This window comes from Oncorhynchus kisutch, linkage group LG14 (assembly GCF_002021735.2).
Source record: "Oncorhynchus kisutch isolate 150728-3 linkage group LG14, Okis_V2, whole genome shotgun sequence".
Taxonomy (NCBI): domain Eukaryota; kingdom Metazoa; phylum Chordata; class Actinopteri; order Salmoniformes; family Salmonidae; genus Oncorhynchus; species Oncorhynchus kisutch.
Genome location: NC_034187.2, coordinates 64,165,860 through 64,185,336, shown reverse-complemented (window position 1 = coordinate 64,185,336; position 19,477 = coordinate 64,165,860). Strand labels below are relative to the sequence as shown.

General features: G+C 45.9%; 1 protein-coding gene across 2 annotated transcripts; it reads right to left on the bottom strand.

The window, feature by feature from the left end:
• Nucleotides 1-1,416: 1,416 nt before the first annotated feature.
• LOC109903499 (cbp/p300-interacting transactivator 3-like) lies at nucleotides 1,417-8,416 on the bottom strand. Of its 2 annotated transcripts, none has more exons than XM_020500255.2 (2): nucleotides 8,135-8,416; nucleotides 1,417-6,417 (listed from the first exon to the last, which is right to left on the bottom strand). In XM_020500255.2, the coding sequence occupies exon 2, from the start codon at nucleotides 6,400-6,402 to the stop codon at nucleotides 5,638-5,640; it is 765 nt and encodes a 254-aa protein (XP_020355844.1). In that variant the 5' UTR covers nucleotides 6,403-6,417; nucleotides 8,135-8,416; the 3' UTR covers nucleotides 1,417-5,637. The 2 variants fall into 2 exon arrangements, with proteins under 2 accessions (XP_020355844.1, XP_020355843.1); XM_020500254.2 differs by having other exon boundaries at nucleotides 8,234-8,416.
• Between the last annotated feature and the right edge of the window lie 11,061 nt (nucleotides 8,417-19,477).

The window sequence follows — 19,477 nt, the reverse complement described above, 5'->3', positions numbered from 1 at the left end:
AAGGGTTGGTCGTTACATAGGGAGAAACAGACATGGGAAGGAGTAGGGAGGGAGCGGCGAGGGAGGTGAGACAGGAGGGAGCCAAAAGGGTTGGTCGTTACATAGGGAGAAACAGACATTGGAAGGAGTAGGGAGGGAGCGGCGAGGGAGGTGAGACAGGAGGGAGCCAAAAGGGTTGGTCGTTACATAGGGAGAAACAGACATGGGAAGGAGTAGGGAGGGAGCGGCGAGGGAGGTGAGACAGGAGGGAGCCAATAGGGTTGGTCGTTACATAGGGAGAAACGGAAGGACGTGAGTGAGCGAAAGGAGGGAGTGTCATTTCTGAGACAGGGAGAGTCAAACACCCACAGGGTCATTTCAGAGGAAACCCAGACATGAGCACATGCACATGGCTGAGAATCATCACTGCAGTGAATCCTCCTTTCCAGAATGACTACACTAGCCTGAGGGTAATTTAAGGAGAGTTAGACTGTGGTGTATTACAGTAAAACTGTCAACACCTGTTTTAGTGAAAATAGGAGTGGTGACTCAGGAAGAGCTTATGCGGGCTGTGGTGGACAGACAGACATACAGGTACCCAACACCTGACTTGAATGACTGATATAAGGGCTTTATAGCAGGTATTGTACATTTTAAATGTTAAAACCTACTAAATAAAGATCAGGAAGGAAAAGCAGGTAAAGGGACTCTGATTTCAGCACAGTCCTTACTACAGCTACAGTATGACAGCCCATGGTTTGGAATAGCCTTGACTGGGAGTGGACTAGGCCCCAGATAGGTAGTTATACAGTAGTGGAGGCTGGTGGGTGGAGATATACGAGGACGGGCTCATTTTAATGTCTGGAATGGAACAAATGGATGTGGTTTCCATATGTTTGCTACCATTCCATTTATTCCATTCTAGCCATTACAATAAGCCCATCCTCCTATAGCTCCTCCCACCAGCCTCCTCTGTTATACAATATGACTATTTAGGTCAAGGTGAGCCTCAGCTATGACCAGATGAACTTATCATCTGCACCTGTCCTGTCTGTGGATTATCACCATGGCTTCTCCTGTAAAAATAGTACCATCAGGCAACTTTGTATGAGCCTCAACTTGTACTGTTGTTTTGTATTGATGCCTAACATGAACTACAACTACCTGTCAAACCTGTTCATTATAACACTGTCATCTAATGATAGTTTCCCGTTCACCAATATCCATTGAGACAGCTATAGAGCCCATACATTCAAACTGCTGAGATGTCTCACTGTGCCAGAGCAGAGGTATTGTCAGACTCATCGTCTCTTTGTCAGAAGTAGGTGAAGTTTCAGTACAAAGTCATACATGGTGTATTCAAAGCACATCAAGTAGTCATAGAGAGACACAGAGACAGACACATACACATTAAAAAACACTCCATATTCTGGCTAGTTCTTTAAATAAATATTTTATTGTTGTTGAAAATAAATACATTTTCTTAAAATAGAATCAATAACATTAAAAAAGCCTTTGGGGGTTGGGAGGTGGGGGGTTACCCCTAAATGAAGTGGAGCAATTTGGAACAAGGATTTTACAATACAATCTCACAAATGTATCCACCATCTTAAGACTCCAGCTCCCACATTGCATTCCGTTCTGCTGTACATTCTCAGCGGATGTGTGGAAAAGTGGTGACAATCACATCTCTTTTCACAATGTTCACATGCAGTCTACTAGGTCTTAAAGCTTCAGGCCTGTGCTGTACTCAAACCCTTATTATAATGTGACTGTTTGTTAGCCTGGGTAAACCAGACTGAATGCTGCACTTAATGGTAAGCCCAGCATTCAGTCTGGTTTTACCAGGCAACCTATTTATATCAACACTCCTGTTTGTCAAATGGATGATAAACCCTCATCTCTTGTCATTAAACACATCAACATCAGCCTTTAATAACAATTATATCTGACAATGATTTTTGAATCGTACCTTAATTATGTCAACTTTACCTCTATTCTACAGTACATAGACACCATCCACAAGAAGCCTGAAATATTATTGATATAGTTGTGATCAAATGACTTTGAGAGGCTACTATCTCTCTAAGGCTTAAAAGACAAACAAAAATGTTATTTTCAGATTGTAATGGATTACTTTTTCATGAGGGGTTGTGAACCTGCCCTAAAAAGCCTGGTCCCAGATCTAGACAGATATAAGACCAAGTTAGCCATAAATAGCCTGGTAACAGATAAACCGACCACAGGAAATTACTAGATATGGTAATTATGTCCATATTCTGTCCCAGCACCATACCTGGCCCACCCTGACCCATGTGCTGCATGCTGGCCAGCTGGCCTGGCCCTACTCTCTACTGGGCCCCGTTGGCCAGGTGTTGGCCCTGGATCGGCCCCAGTGCATGTCCATGGTTGGCCTTTGCCACGATGAGTGTAATTTCTGTTGTCCATTGTTTGTTTGTGCTCAGAGCTCAGCAATATGGCAGATCTCCAGGAGAGAGAGGGGGTTAAGAGTAGCCTGGAATCCAAACGGAATATATGCATTTTATTTAACTGATTCAGTGAAGTGAAACCATCGTGAAATACAGTGATATTCCCTTTGGATTCCAGGCTAGAAAAAGAGCTGAGAGACCAGTGAGTGTAGCTCTAGTATTGGAACAGATTACTACAACTCGTGCATTACAGAGGGAAGCTTTCCCCTTCCCCCAATCCCCTCTTCAACCCCTCACTGCTCCTCCAACCTCTCTGTTCTGACATCTCCACAAATAACTCAACAACAGAACAGGACAGGAAGTTCTCGTACTAGTCACTGGATCAGTAACCTTGCAAAAACATCATTATGCACAGGGGCCAGGGGGAAAGAACACTGCACCACCACAGAAAAAGACTGTTTTCTAATTACCATGGGTGTGTCCAAAATGGCACCTTATTCCCTATATAGAGCACACTACTTTTGAGTGCCAAGTTTTCTAATTACCAAGTCATTGGGGCTGTCATGCTGGATGACCTCAATTAAGACAAGCGTGTGTGAACTGGTCATTAAATCTAAACAGGGGAACCAGCCGAGTAAGCAAATCTATGGAAAAAGCAACCAACCTGTGTGTGAGTGCGTGCATGTCTGTGTTGCTCTGCCCTGTTGGGTTTGGCCCACTTCGGTAATGAAATCAATGCCACAGGTAAAGAGAGGCAGCTTTAAACAACGATTAAACAAACCAAGTACTGCCGGAGTAGTGCCTAGCACTATGCTGTGTCCACAGACTGGACTAATGAACGTTGTCCACAGTTCAAGGCAGTTGAAGCAGCCTCCACTGTCCAGGTCTTCATACCCAGTCAGCACATTGGCCAAGCTTAAGTCCGAGGACCAAACTCAGTCACTTCCCATTAAAGAAGAACCTTGCAAGCTGCACACACAAGATGTTCACGCACAGATGGGCAAATCCTAACTTCTACTTAAATCAAATGTTCACTTGGTCTCCCATTGACATCAATGCATGACTAAGTAAATATTCAGTGGAGGTTAGGATTCCCCCCAGCTACAGTGCTAGATGAATGTACTTCTCACAGTCTAATACTTTGTGTTCATGTCTTTTAATGGTCAAAATGTTGTTGTTAAAAGTCTAAAGTGAGCTCTATGACTCAGGGAATGACCTGAGACTGAGAGGTACTGGTTTCCCCCCTGTGCCAGTCACAGACATGTATAGAAAATAGTCCACCGTTATGCGTGTTGTTCCTTAAATACTATCCAGTGTATTCCCTCGGCCCACCAGTAGAGATACAATATAAAGTAGTCATTAAGACTCTACTGAAACAGAGCATCTAGCTGTTTGACTGTAGAAGCTCACCCTTAGTGTTCAGAGCAGTATTTTAAGACAGGCATGGTGTGTTTGTATTTCTCTTACTATAGAGATGTTACTGTGTATGTGCTGCACTACTTTGCCAGTGATTAAACTGAGGACATGTAATATTCAAGGAAACATATGTTTTTAAGGTGGAGTTACACCAAGCAACTTTCACACAACTTTATTTGCAGTTGCAGGTTGCAAGAGACATCATTTCAAGCAACTTGGCTGATACACAAAGCAACTCAAATGCAATTTAAATTGTATGCAACAGCCAATCAAATTGAAGCTGCTTTTGTTTTGTCATTCAATATGGTTTGAGAATTCTAAACTCACCCAATGTCAGCTGCTGCATTACATCTTGATTTCATCAATTATTAGTTTATCCAACCATTTGCTTATTGTATGAAGATTGATTTAGCCAAAATGCTGGCAGTACATTTTAATTAGCTAGCCAAAATGAAATTGCCAGCACTGTTTTCTCAAGCTAGCAACAAACTAAGCTACCTAACTTAGCGAGCTAGTGCAGTTCATGCGGAACAAAATATCAGTTGAAACGTGTCAGAGGTCTGGGTTCACTTCAAAAATGACATGTATTGACTGCCAAAGCATGTACATAAACCTTAACTAGCCCTGATGCCAATATCTAATTATACCGCTACCATTTGGCAAATGTCTCCTCTGTCTACCTTGATCACAGTTCCCGCAGCACTGACAGATGTGTTGTTGACATGACCAGTGGCTCAAAGTTCTGAACCTTTCGAATGGATCATGTGACAAAAGCATTTGTTTTGATTGGCTGTTGCTTGCAACAAGTAGAAAAAGTTGAAACGTTGCAACTGGATACAACTGAGTTGCTTATTAATTGCAGGAGGTGTTTCACAAAGCGATCAAGAAGCAACTCAGTTGCATGCTACCAAAGTTGGCGTGAAAATTGCTTCGTATAACTGCAGCCTAATGATAAATAGAATGTTGTTCTGATGATGTCATCAGATGATGTTAGGAAGAGGAACCAGATCCCCAGGCTAACAGAGTTAACTCCCAACCAATCAGAGACTAACCCCAGGCTCTTACTAAAGGAAATGTTAAGGTAACGAGGAAGAAATCCTCCAAGCCTGTTTTGAAGAACCAGCCTTCAACATACACACAATATAGTTAGGCATCTTTTTTGAACAACTCTTTCCCCAACAATCTAATTCATAATCAGACCACCAACTTCTTTAACAACTCAATTTGTCAAATGTCCGCTAACTACTTGGTGGGGTGAATTCATAAATAAATAAATTTCTATAAGCCATAGATCGAATCTAGTAGTCCCAGGTGAAGCAAGATAGTCTTTCTTTGTATTGTCTCAGCTTGTCTGTCTCGTCTTCCCGTCCTGCTGAATGAGTCTACAATCATCCCACAGAACTCAGCACACACAGTGACACTATGACATGGGTGGCAGCCCAGAGGCAGGATGGAAGGCAGTACAGATTAGACAGAGGCCACTGCGTCAGAGAGAGCGCCAACCTGTGGCTGGGCTGACTGAGCTCAGATCTCATGCCAGCCTGATGCAGAGCAAGCTTTTGTTTTTTCTCCTCTCTTTCTGTCCTTACAATTAATCTTAAAAACAGGTAGGCCTACTATTCACAGGTGTGTTCTGTAGGCCTAATATACATGGTCACAGACAAATAGCCTAAACTCACACAGATAGAACAGAGAGAGAGTCTGTCTCCTCTTGTATGTGCTGCTGTAGCTAGTCTAGTTTGTGGTTCAGTCTTTCTCTGGGCGCCGGGCCTGTTTTTACAGCGTCTTTCTTCATCTGGCGGTTGTGTATCTCTTAGCAGCTCACGGTGCTCGGCTGCTGTTTCATAGAAACAAAGTCAGGAATGAAGTCAAACTCGTTCTGACACAGGAACAGTTCTGGGAGCTCCTGAACCCGGTCCAGACCCAGCTCCAACACCAGCGCTGTCAGAACCTCCTCATCTATGAGGTCTATGTCCATATTCTGTCCCAGCACCATACCTGGCCCACCCTGACCCATGTGCTGCATGCTGGCCAGCTGACCCGGCCCTACTCTGTACTGGGCCCCGTTGGCCATGTGATGGCCCTGGACTGGCCCCAGTGGATGTCCGTGGTATTGGGTGTTGAGTTTCTGGAGGTGCATGGAGGCCATGAGCTGCTGGGAGGTGAGCCCACTGGGGTGGTACTGTTGCTGAGGGTGCTGGGGCTGTTGCATGTGGTGCTGCTGCTGCTGTTGTTGTTGTTGATGTTGCTGTTGTTGTTGATGCTGTTGTTGTTGGTTATACATCATCTGGTTCATCTGGTGGTGGTGTCCTCCCATCTGAGCCCCATTGACCTGGCTGTTCACCTGACCGTTCATCCCAGCCGGCCCCACCATCCCCAGTCCGGGCCGCTGCCTCATAGCGGCCTCCATGGAGGTCTGCGGCACCCTGCCGTAGTGCATGACCTGGCCGTTGGGGAGGGTGCGGAGGCCAGGCTGGGGCACGGATTGCTGAGGAGGGCCGCCCATACCCCCCATCCTGTAGCCGTGGAGGGCCGTTGCAGGGCCGTGGGACATGGGCATCATCATGTGGTCTGCCATGGCTTCTCTGTCACCCTGCAGGAGGAAGGGCAATGTTTACGTTAGTTATGATGATGACTCTGTATAAAAACATTTGCATCGAAACCGTTACTGTCACCCTGCGGAGGAGGAGGATCAATGTTGCATTTTAGTTGCAAAAGTAGTCTGCTAGTAGTGGAATAGATGAATAAGTGGATTGATTGGGGGTATTCGGGCAGGAACCAAAAGGTCACTGGTTCGAATCCCAGAGCCAGCAAGGTTGGAAAATATGCTGTTCTGCCCTTGAGCAAGACAGTTAATTAAGAAGTCGATTAAGACAACCCATGCGCCTCTCAGATTCAGAGGGGTTGGGTTAAATGTGGAAGATAAGGTATCCCCCTTTCTCTACATCATCAGATAAATCTGAGCGATATACAGCCCCCTGAGAACATAACATTTCCCAACACAGCCCTATACCATGACTGTTTTTTTAACAGTAATTCAATAGCGATAGACAGTATACTATGAGTATTTCAAACAGTGTTGAGTCAGTATTCCTTGACATCTATTCAGATGACGTTTAGGGGGCATTTACACTTTGGTTTGACTGTAATTTTGACCACAACAACATTACGCATAGCCTACTGCATGTATCCGCTGCCAGTATTTAGCCTATTGCACGGCGGGAAATACCAGCCATACCTTTTTCGTTGAAAGGACGCAGAGGATCGCTTGTCGAATTTTAATCTGTACTTACATAGTAATAAATAAGTTGCTACGTGCACTATGACAGTAAAATGCATCCGCGCGAAAAGAAACCAACGTTTACAAACATTTCGTTAAGCAGTGACGAATGGACAAGATGGTCATTACAATTTTTGGGAACAATACAATGGAAAGAAAAATTAAAGACAATGTCCTACGATTCATTAATTCAGAACATAATCTGTATTTGTGGCACCTCTGTAACACCAGAATTAAAATGGCACATCAACGCATAATTTTCCCACGCACAATTACGCAAGGTTAAAAATGAATGACATCGTTAATAACGTGCGTGTCTCTATCACTGCATGAACACACTATGATGGTGCAGCCCTTTGGATACCATAGGAGTGTGGCTCTGTACATGTCTCTCTGTCTTTTCACTGTCTGCTTGAAAACAAAGAATTCCGTGTTTCGTTCATCTCTTTTCCCCAAAGATGAACTCCAGTGCCCCTGGCGCTAAGGTTTCCGTTCAAACCTCTTTGTGCTTTAGCAATAAAAAAAATAACTACGATCCGATGCAATCGTTTCTAAAACCTCAATCATTTAGATAGAAAACACAGTGGATTGGTATTGTCAACAGTCGGACAAAATCCATACAATTCTATTTGGGCTATGCACGCGTAAACATTTAGGGATCTTAACATTAATTCCGTCTATGCCACATTTAGCAAAAGGCTAGGAGGGGAGCAACATAGAATTATCGAGGTATTTTCTTGAAGACTAATTATTACACAACATATCAACATTCTACAGCTTTTAGCCGTGTAGTTTAGGGATTTGCATAGTAGCCGATTTCATTGAACAGTAAAATAAATTTAAAAAACGTATACCACATAACAACAAAAATAATAATCCCGTTTAAATAAACTCGATATTTCAATATATACAATTCAATCGTTTAGTAATTTATTATACAGTATCATTGCAATATTGCGGGTGTCTGAACAATCGGGTACGTAAGAAATCGCAAATAAAAACAAAATCAACCGAACAATGGTTCTCCTACCTTCCCTCAGCAATATGACACGGTCTCTCTCTCTCTCTCTCAATTCAATTTCAATCTCTCTCTCTGCAATGACTGTCCCCTTCACTAGACAACGTTTACCAGCTAATTGTGCTTGCTCTGAAGTTCTATTGAGTTCTGCTTCTGGGATTTCCGTCTTTACTTCCAAAGGCGATGCTCCAGATACATGTATTTCATCGAATTAGTGCACTGTGGAGCGAGCGAGATGAGTTTCTAGTACGTGTCACCGTCACCGGAGTTACTTTTCTGGGTCAGCTCTGGGATTATATACATGTATAAACCAACCAGCGGAGTTGGAAAGAGGGAGAGGTGGAGCTACTGTCGTCTCTGTATCCTTTGTTTCGATTGGCTCGCCTTGTGACCCTAGTACAGACTTGGCGCACGTTGGACAATTCATTAACTGATACAGACATGTTTTTGAATGTTGGCCTTATGTATCATAGGCTCCTTTGATGGAACATGTACTTGTTGTGGCCCTATATATTTTGTAGCCTACTAGGGGCCAAATATGGTGGCTAATAAAGGATATGGGATCAACAGAGAGCAGAGAGGGCATTTTACAAACATCTCAATCGGCTACTTACATAGTTATGATACAGGTGGACTATATATGGGAACAATCATCATATCTGTAATACTTTCATCAACAAATAGCTTATATAATAGACATATAATTCATGTTTTACAACATTCTCCATGTTATAAATTAGTCTAGTTTCATGAAGGCCTACCGTATGTTTAAGAATTACAATTTGAATGCCTAATTAATTTCACTATGAATTTCAGATTACAGTCACAGAATCAAATCAGAGCTGGCTATTAGAGACAGACAACGGTAGGCTCTGGTGCGTGCTATGCAAATGTGTTGTTGCAGAGAGAAACAGCCTGGCGATACAAATGCATGTGAACAGCAACCTCCCCAGAGAGAGAGAGCATGCTGGCATGAAGCATGTGCTAACGACATGACACCACGCTCAGCTCAGTGCACCGTGGTTTAAGAGAAACAGAAACCATAGAATAAGATGGTTGAACGGAAACCGCAGAAGAAGAGGGTGACTGTCTAATCTACAGGCACAATGATTGACTCTGCGCTCTCCCTTTAAATCTACTGAGCTAGTTATAGTGCATTCATAGAGAAGGACTAGAGTAGACCATCTTCTTCAGTGTCCTCTCCTCAGCCCTGGAGCAGAACAGAGCACAAAGGCTTAACTGCCACATAGACAGAGAGGCTGGGAGTCTGGACAACTCTGGGGCCCAAGAATAGGACACATTCTCTTTAGCACAAAAGTGTGTGTGTGTGTGTTTGTGTGTGTGTGTTTGTGTGTGTGTGTGTGTGTGTGTGTGTTTGTGTGTGTGTGTGTGTGTGTGTGTGTGTGTGTGTGTTTGTGTGTGTGTGTGTGTGTGTGTTTGTGTGTGTGTGTGTGTGTGTGTGTGTGTGTGTGTGTGTGTGTTGTGTGTGTGTGTGTGTGTGCGCGTGTGTGTGTGTGTGTGTGTGTGTGTGTGTGTGTGTGTGTGTGTGTGTGTGTGTGTGTGTGTGTGTGTGTGTGTGTGTGTGTGTGTGTGTGTGTGTGTGTGTGTGTGTGTGTGTGTGTGTGTGTAAACAGTAGTGGATGCCAGGCCCCCTGCAGAGAGGTCTTGACTCTGTGGTCTTTCTGGTCTCCACTGTGATATAAGAGAAGTGTGAGAGAGAGAGGAGAGAAGGGAGTGCCCTCTTCTAAACTGATGTCATTATTTACAATGCAAATGAATGCCCCCCCTGCAAGGTCTAGCACTGACGTAGGGCCTTTTACGCTATCAACCCACTAGTGCAGCTTGTTGAATCAAATCTAATTGTATTTGTTACTGAGCATGTGACAAATAACATTACATTTGATTTGCAAAAATGTGTCCAAATATGACATCTTATTTGGAGGCAGTTTAAAAAATAAAATATTTTGTTTTTGATCGTCCATTAACCTCAGTGTTGTAATCGCTTGAGTCCAATGTGGGAGCATCGAATTGGGGGCCTTTGACTTGAGTTTAGTGTCTCTTCACATGTGTTGAGGGGAGAAACATTTATCATCCAGTTCCCTGTTAATTGGTTGAATGGTGTCAAGTCAAGTGTGGATCAGCATGTGCAGCTGGAACCTGCTTGGGTTGCATGATGTAATAACCTGGTAAATTTAGCCTCATATTGTCTTCTGAGGATTGTAATGGGTCCAATCAGAGCAAAGAGACTAAAATATCAAGAAGTCTAGAATCTCACATTCAGACAATGAATGTTCTATGTGGTTTCTTTTAATGACATCATTGGTAAAAACCATCAATCTGTCTCGTCTATTTAGAATACATCATCAGATCGTAACATCTTTTCTATATACTTTTATAACTAAGCATTCTCCCAGAGGTGAATTGCATCTAAGAAGTGACCATTTGAGAAGTGACCAATTAGTTTGTTTCTTATCTGAGATGGAGTTAATGATAAATGACCTATATGCAAAGATGTGAATGTATAGAATTTGTTTATATTACTCTGCTAGAACAAAAATAGCAATTACTGTAAGAACGGATACAGCACTGGACTCATTCTCTCTCCCCCCTCTCTCTATTCCCTCCCTATCTCTCTCACCTTCCCTCTCTCTCCCTCCCCCTCTCTCCCCTTCCTATCTCTCTCGCCTTCCCTCTCTCTCCCTCCCCCTCTCTCCCCTTCCTATCTCTCTCGCCTTCCCTCTCTCTCCCTCCCCCTCTCTCCCCTTCCTATCTATCTCGCCTTCCCTCTCTCTCCCTCCCCCTCTCTCCCCTTCCTATCTCTCTCGCCTTCTTCTCTCTCCCTCCCCCTCTCTCCCCTTCCTATCTCTCTCGCCTTCCCTCTCTCTCTCTCTTTCTCTCCTGGTCTCTATCCCTCCCCCCCTCTCTCTCTTTCTCCACTGGTCTCTCTCCCTCCCCCTCTCTCTCTTTCTCCCCTGGTCTCTCTCCCTCCCCCTTTCTCTCTCTTTCTCCCCTGGTCTCTATCCCTCCCCCTTTCTCTCTCTTTCTCCCCTGGTCTCTATCACTCCCCCTCTCTCTCTCTTTCTCCCCTGGTCTCTATCCCTCCTCCTCTCTCTCTCTTTCTCCCCTGGTCTCTATCCCTCCCCCTCTCGGTCTCTTTCTCCACTGGTCTCTATCCCTCCTCCTCTCTCTCTTTCTCCCCTGGTCTCTATCCCTCCCCCTTTCTCTCTCTTTCTCCCCTGGTCTCTATCACTCCCCCTCTCTCTCTCTTTTTCCCCTGGTCCCCCCCCCCCCTCTCTTTCTCCCCTGGTCTCTGTCCCTCCTCCTCTCTCTCTCTTTCTCCCCTGGTCTCTATCCCTCTCCCTCTCTCTCTCTTTCTCCCCTGGTCTCTATCCCTCCCCTCTCTCTCTCTTTCTCCCCTGGTCTCTATCCCTCCTCCTCTCTCTCTCTTTCTCCCCTGGTCTCTATCCCTCCTCTCTCTCTCTTTCTCCCCTGGTCTCTATCCCTCCTCCTCTCTCTCTCTTTCTCCCCTGGTCTCTCTCTCTCTTTCTCCCCTGGTCTCTATCCCTCCTCCTCTCTCTCTCTTTCTCCCCTGGTCTCTATCCCTCCTCTCTCTCTCTTTCTCCCCTGGTCTCTATCCCTCCTCCTCTCTCTCTCTTTCTCCCCTGGTCTCTCTCTCTCTTTCTCCCCTGGTCTCTATCCCTCCTCCTCTCTCTCTCTTTCTCCCGTGGTCTCTCTCCCTCCCCATCTCTCTCTCTTTCTCCCCTGGTCTCTATCCCTCCCCCTCTCTGTCTCTGTCTCCACTGGTCTCTATCCCTCCTCCTCTCTCTCTTTCTCCCCTGGTCTCTATCCCTCCTCCTCTCTCTCTCTTTCTCCCCTGGTCTCTATCCCTCCCCCTCTCTGTCTCTTTCTCCCCTGGTCTCTATCCCTCCCCCTCTCTGTCTCTTTCTCCCCTGGTCTCTATCCCTCCTCCTCTCTCTCTCTTCTTTCTCCCCTGGTCTCTATCCCTCCTCCTCTCTCTCTCTTTCTCTCCTGGTCTCTCTCCCTCCCCCTCTCTCTCTCTTTCTCCCCTGGTCTCTATCCCTCTCCCTCTCTCTCTCTTTCTCCCCTGGTCTCTATCCCTCCCCCTCTCTGTCTCTTTCTCCCCTGGTCTCTATCCCTCCCCCTCTCTGTCTCTTTCTCCCCTGGTCTCTATCCTCCTCCTCTCTCTCTCTCTTTCTCCCCTGGTCTCTATCCCTCCTCCTCTCTCTCTCTTTCTCTCCTGGTCTCTCTCCCCCCCCTCTCTCTTTCTCCCTTGGTCTCTGTCCCTCCTCCTCTCTCTCTCTTTCTCCCCTGGTTTCTATCCCTCTCCCTCTCTCTCTCTTTCTCCCCTGGTCTCTATCCCTCCTCCTCTCTCTCTCTTTCTCCCCTGGTCTCTATCCCTCCTCCTCTCTCTCTCTTTCTCCCCTGGTCTCTATCCCTCCTCCTCTCTCTCTCTTTCTCCCCTGGTCTCTCTCTCTCTTTGTCCCCTGGTCTCTATCCCTCCTCCTCTCTCTCTTTCTCCCCTGGTCTCTATCCCTCCTCCTCTCTCTCTCTTTCTCCCCTGGTCTCTCTCTCTCTTTCTCCCCTGGTCTCTATCCCTCTTCCTCTCTCTCTTTCTCCCCTGGTCTCTATCCCTCCCCCTTTCTCTCTCTTTCTCCCCTGGTCTCTATCACTCCCCCTCTCTCTCTCTTTTTCCCCTGGTCTCCCCCCCCCTCTCTTTCTCCCCTGGTCTCTGTCCCTCCTCCTCTCTCTCTCTTTCTCCCCTGGTCTCTATCCCTCTCCCTCTCTCTCTCTTTCTCCCCTGGTCTCTATCCCTCCCCTCTCTCTCTCTTTCTCCCCTGGTCTCTATCCCTCCTCCTCTCTCTCTCTTTCTCCCCTGGTCTCTATCCCTCCTCTCTCTCTCTTTCTCCCCTGGTCTCTATCCCTCCTCCTCTCTCTCTCTTTCTCCCCTGGTCTCTCTCTCTCTTTCTCCCCTGGTCTCTATCCCTCCTCCTCTCTCTCTCTTTCTCCCCTGGTCTCTATCCCTCCTCCTCTCTCCTCTCTTGTTTCGAATTCTTTGTCGGTCTGTGTTATCTGAGTGAAATATGTGTCTTTTATATGGACATACATTTGGCAGGAGGTTAGGAAGTGCAGTTCCGTTTCCACCTCATTTTGTGGGCAGTGTGCACATAGCCTGTCTTCTCTTGAGAGCCAGATCTGCCTTCGGCGGCCTTTCTCAATAGCAAGGCTATGCTCACTGAGTCTGTACATAGTCAAAGCTTTCCTTAAGTTTGGGTCAGTCACGGCGGTCAGGTATTCTGCCGATGTGTACTCTCTGTTAAGGGCCAAATAGCATTCTAGTTTGCTCTGTTTTTTTGTTAATTATTTCTGTTAATTATATTTGTTATTATTATTACTCTATCCCTCCTCCTCTCTCTCTCTTTCTCCCCTGGTCTCTCTCTCTCTTTCTCCCCTGGTCTCTATCCCTCCTCCTCTCTCTCTCTTTCTCCCGTGGTCTCTCTCCCTCCCCATCTCTCTCTCTTTCTCCCCTGGTCTCTATCCCTCCCCCTCTCTGTCTCTTTCTCCACTGGTCTCTATCCCTCCTCCTCTCTCTCTTTCTCCCCTGGTCTCTATCCCTCCTCCTCTCTCTCTCTTTCTCCCCTGGTCTCTATCCCTCCCCCTCTCTGTCTCTTTCTCCCCTGGTCTCTATCCCTCCCCCTCTCTGTCTCTTTCTCCCCTGGTCTCTATCCCTCCTCCTCTCTCTCTCTTTCTCCCCTGGTCTCTATCCCTCCTCCTCTCTCTCTCTTTCTCTCCTGGTCTCTCTCCCTCCCCCTCTCTCTCTCTTTCTCCCCTGGTCTCTATCCCTCTCCCTCTCTCTCTCTTTCTCCCCTGGTCTCTATCCCTCCCCCTCTCTGTCTCTTTCTCCCCTGGTCTCTATCCCTCCCCCTCTCTGTCTCTTTCTCCCCTGGTCTCTATCCCTCCTCCTCTCTCTCTCTTTCTCCCCTGGTCTCTATCCCTCCTCCTCTCTCTCTCTTTCTCTCCTGGTCTCTCTCCCTCCCCCTCTCTCTCTCTTTCTCCCCTGGTCTCTATCCCTCTCCCTCTCTCTCTCTTTCTCCCCTGGTCTCTATCCCTCCTCCTCTCATTCTCTTTCTCCCCTGGTCTCTCTCCCTCCACCTCTCTCTCTCGTTCTCCCCTGGTCTCTATCCCTCCCCCTTTCTCTCTCCCCGGTTTCTCTGTCGTGCCCTATATATTCTCTCACCATATTATCCAGGCTACACATTACTCATTGCATTCTAAGTCATCTTTCTCACAGACCCCCCCCCCACACACACACACCTCTGTCTGTCCGGGCCCACACATCCCCCTGTTCACACTATTTCCTTTGTATTCATATTCCAATAAACTTTTCAATGGCTTTATGTGTTGCCCAAACACAATTAATGCCATTTTAGCCAAAGCAATTATTGCTTGCACAACCAAAGTGCCATACGCAAGGCCAATCACAATAGACTGCTCGGGCTGCTGGATACATCCCAAGTGGCACCCTATTCTCTACATAGTGCACTACTTTTGATCAGGGCCCATAGGAAATAGGGTGCCATTTGGGACAAAGGCTTAAACTTGCCCTTATGCAGAGAGAGATCGGCAGAAAGGAAATAGACTTGTTAAAAAGGGCATTGCAATAAATTGGCACTTACACAAAATAAAATATGTGCTTATATCCATGTAGTGGCAGAATAAATGGTATGTTAGTTATGGGAAGCTGTGACTATACTCTAGCTAGCAGTGTGAATGTTCCTCTCTCTCTTTCTCTCTTTAAGGGCTTTATTGGCATGGGAAACATCTGTTTACATTGCCAAAGCAAGTGAAATAGATAATAAACAACAATTAACAGTAAACATTACACTCACAAAAGTTCCAAAAGAATAAATACATTTCAAATGTGTTGTAATGATGTTTAAATACAGTGTTGTAATGATGTGCAAAGTACAAAAGGGAAAGTAAATAAACATAAATATAGGTGTGTGTTGCCCTTTTCTTGTGGCAACAGGTCACAAATCTTGCTGCTGTGATGGCACACTGTGGTATTTCAACCAATAGATATGAGTTTATCAAAATTTGATATGTTTTCGAATTCTTTGTCGGTCTGTGTTATCTGAGTGAAATATGTGTCTTTTATATGGACATACATTTGGCAGGAGGTTAGGAAGTGCAGTTCCGTTTCCACCTCATTTTGTGGGCAGTGTGCACATAGCCTGTCTTCTCTTGAGAACCAGATCTGCCTTCGGCGGCCTTTCTCAATAGCAAGGCTATGCTCACTGAGTCTGTACATAGTCAAAGCTTTCCTTAAGTTTGGGTCAGTCACGGCGGTCAGGTATTCTGCTGATGTGTACTCTCTGTTAAGGGCCAAATAGCATTCTAGTTTGCTCTGTTTTTTTGTTAATTATTTCTGTTAATTATATTTGTTATTATTATTTGGTTGGGTCTAATTGTGTTGCTGTCCTGGGGCACCGTGTGGTCTGTTTGTGCTTGTGAACAGAGCCCTGGGACCAGCATGCTTAGGGGACTCTTCTCCAGGTTCATCTCTCTGTAGATCTCTCTCTCTCTCTGTAAAGAGGATATGAGTAGTTTTACAGTTGTGCTGTTTAGATCGTAACATACCACTTACCCCGTCCTTCTATCATCACCTCAGGAAAACCACCCCACACACACACACACACACACACACACACACACACACACACACACACACACACACACACACACACACACACACACACACACACACACACACACACACACACACACACACACACAGGCGTGGAGGAGAGGTGCTAACTGCTCTTCTGTAGCTGCTAGGTAGGTGGAGTAGAGAGGAGAAGAAGTGGAGAGGTGAGGTAACACATAATGTGTCAGTGTTGTTTCTTCTCATCAGAGGTCAATACAATACATCACTGGCTTCTGCTATTCTCCTCTGTCTGGGACACACAATAGGCCCACCTCTTTAGCTCCCTGAAAGTAACACACACACACACTCAGACATGCAGGGACAGGCGCACACAAATACACACGCACACACTCCTCTCTCTCCATCCCGCCTGGGGGAGGGGTAACCCACCTGCTGCTCCAGGTAAGAGGGACTGGAGCATGTGTTGTTTACTGGATGTGTGTGTGTTTCCGTGAGTGAGGGAAGGGCCACCATCACCTCTCAGTAGATTCCTGTGTCTCCTGGTCAGTGCTGGTTGTGCTTCAACGACTACATTTGCCTGTCATTAGCCACCCACATAGTTGTCCTTCGAGGTTAGGATAGCCCTCCACCCTGCCTTCACTAGGCCTGGCCTGTCTTACCAACATCAGTCTGGAGTTGTCTGTTTCATTATTATTAAGCAATAAGGCTTGAGGGGGTGTGGTATATGGCCAACATAGAACGACTAAGGGCTGTTCTTAGGCATGAAGCAATGAGTGCCTGGATACAGCCCTTATCCATAGAATATTGGCCATATACCACTATCCCCCCGCGGTGCCTTATTGCTATTATAAACTGCTTACCAATGTAACTAGAGCAGTACAAAAATGTATGTTTTGTCATACCCATGGTATACGGTCTGATATACCAGGGCTGTCAGCCAATCAGCATTCAGGGATTGAACTACCAAGTTTATAATCCCCAGGAGAAAATGCAAAATGTGTACCATCCCAAAAAAGTATGAATACAAGAAGTTAAGAAATATGCACTACAGTCAATATTTCATTTGCATCGGGGTCTTACTTCTTCCATATTATTCCAACACACATAGTTTGATAGTTCAAATAGAAGGGTTGATGTGGATCATATAAGAGAGGGATAGAAAACATGTGTCTATCAATAGAGGGGACAGGAAGGTGTTGGTCAGACAGTCATGTCTGTAACTTCCTGGTTTGACTGACTGACTGTGAGTAACGCTGTGACTACGTGACTATGTGTGTATGATGGGTGTCTGTACATGGGAGTGAAAAACAACTCGCCTGAGATTCCTCACAACCATATTTTGTTTCCTAATTCGAGGAAATGAAAGATAGCTCAGATTCGCCAACAAACCTAGCAGACTTTAAGCTTTGGCAGAGTGTTATCGTCTGATACTCTGTCTCTCTCAATTCCATTCAAAGGGCTTTATTGGCATGGGAAACATATGTCAAGGACCATATCACCTCCACCCTACCTGACACCCTAGACCCACTCCAATTTGCTTACTGCCCAAATAGGTCCACAGACGATGCAATCTCAACCACACTGCACACTGCCCTAACCCATCTGGACAAGAGGAATACCTATGTGAGAATGCTGTTCATCGACTACAGCTCGGCATTTAACACCATAGTACCCTCCAAGCTCGTCATCAAGCTCGAGACCCTGGGTCTCGACCCCGCCCTGTGCAACTGGGTACTGGACTTCCTGACGGGCCGCCCCCAGGTGGTGAGGGTAGGCAACAACATCTCCACCCCGCTGATCCTCAACACTGGGGCCCCACAAGGGTGCGTTCTGAGCCCTCTCTTGTACTCCCTGTTCACCCACGACTGCGTGGACACGCACGCCTCCAACTCAATCATCAAGTTTGCGGACGACACAACAGTGGTAGGCTTGATTACCAACAACGACGAGACGGCCTACAGGGAGGAGGTGAGGGCCCTCGGAGTGTGGTGTCAGGAAAATAACCTCACACTCAACGTCAACAAAACTAACGAGATGACGCGACCGGGAGGTCCGTGGGGCGACGCACAATTGTCCTAGCGTCGCCCGGGTTAGGGAGGGCTTGGTCGGTAGGGGTGTCCTTGTCTCATCGCGCACCAGCGACTCCTGTGGCGGGCTGGGCGCAGTGTGCGCTAACCAAGGTGGCCAGGTGCACAGTGTTTCCTCCGGCGCATTGGTGCGGCTGGCTTCCGGGTTGGATGCGCGCTGTGTTAAGAAGCAGTGCGGCTTGGTTGGGTTGTGTATCGGAGGACGCATGACTTTCAACTTTCAACCTCTCCCGAGCCCGTACAGGAGTTGTAGCGATGAGACAAGATAGTAGCTACTACAACAATTGGATACCACGAAATTGGGGCGAAAAAGGGGTAAAAAAACAACAATTTAAACTAAGGAGATGATTGTGGACTTCAGGAAACAGCAGAGGGAACACTCCCCTATCCACATCGATGGAACAGTAGTGGATAGGGTAGTAAGTTTTAAATTCCTCGACATACACATCACATACAAACTGAATTGGTCCACCCACACAGACAGCATCGTGAAGAAGGCGCAGCAGCGCCTCTTCAACCTCAGGAGGCTGAAGAAATTCGGCTTGTCACCAAAAGCACTCACAAACTTCTATGCACAATCGAGAGCATCCTGGCGGGCTGTATCACCGCCTGGTACGGCAACTGCTCCGCCCACAACCGTAAGACTCTCCAGAGGGTAGTGAGGTCTGCACAACGCATCACCGGGGGCAAACTACCTGCCCTCCAGGACACCTACACCACCCGATGTTACAGGAAGGCCATAAAGATCATCAAGGACAACAACCACCCGAGCCACTGCCTGTTCAGCCCGCTATCATCCAGAAGGCGAGGTCAGTACAGGTGCATCAAAGCTGGGACCGAGAGACTGAAAAACAGCTTCTATCTCAAGGCCATCAGACTGTTAAACAGCCAACACTAACATTGAGTGGCTGCTGCCAACACACTGACTCAACTCCAGCCACTTTAATCATGGGAATTGATGGGAAATGATGTAAAATATATCACTAGCCACTTTAAACAATGCTACCTAATATAATGTCTACATACCCCACATTATTCATCTCATATGTTTACGTATATACTGTACTCTATATCATCTACTGCATCTTTATGTAATACATGTATCACTAGCCACTTTAACTATGCCACTTTGTTTACATACTCATCTCATATGTATATAATATATACTCGATACCATCTACTGTATCTTGCCTATGCCGTTCTGTACCATCACTCATTCATATATCTTTATGTACATATTCTTTATCCCCCTACACTTGTGTGTATAAGACAGTAGTTTTGGAATTGTTAGTTAGATTACTTGTTGGTTATTACTGCATTGTCGGAACTAGAAGCACAAGCATTTCGCTACACTCGCATTAACATCTGCTAACCATGTGTATGTGACAAATAACATTGGATTTGATTTGATTTGATATGTTTACATTGCCAAGCAAATGAAATAGGCAATAAACAAGGGAAATAAACAATCAGAAATGATCATTAAACATTATACTCACAGATGTTATATTTATTATTGGCTATGTACAGTGTTGTAACAACGTGCAAATAGTTTGAAAGGGAAAATAAATAAACAGATAA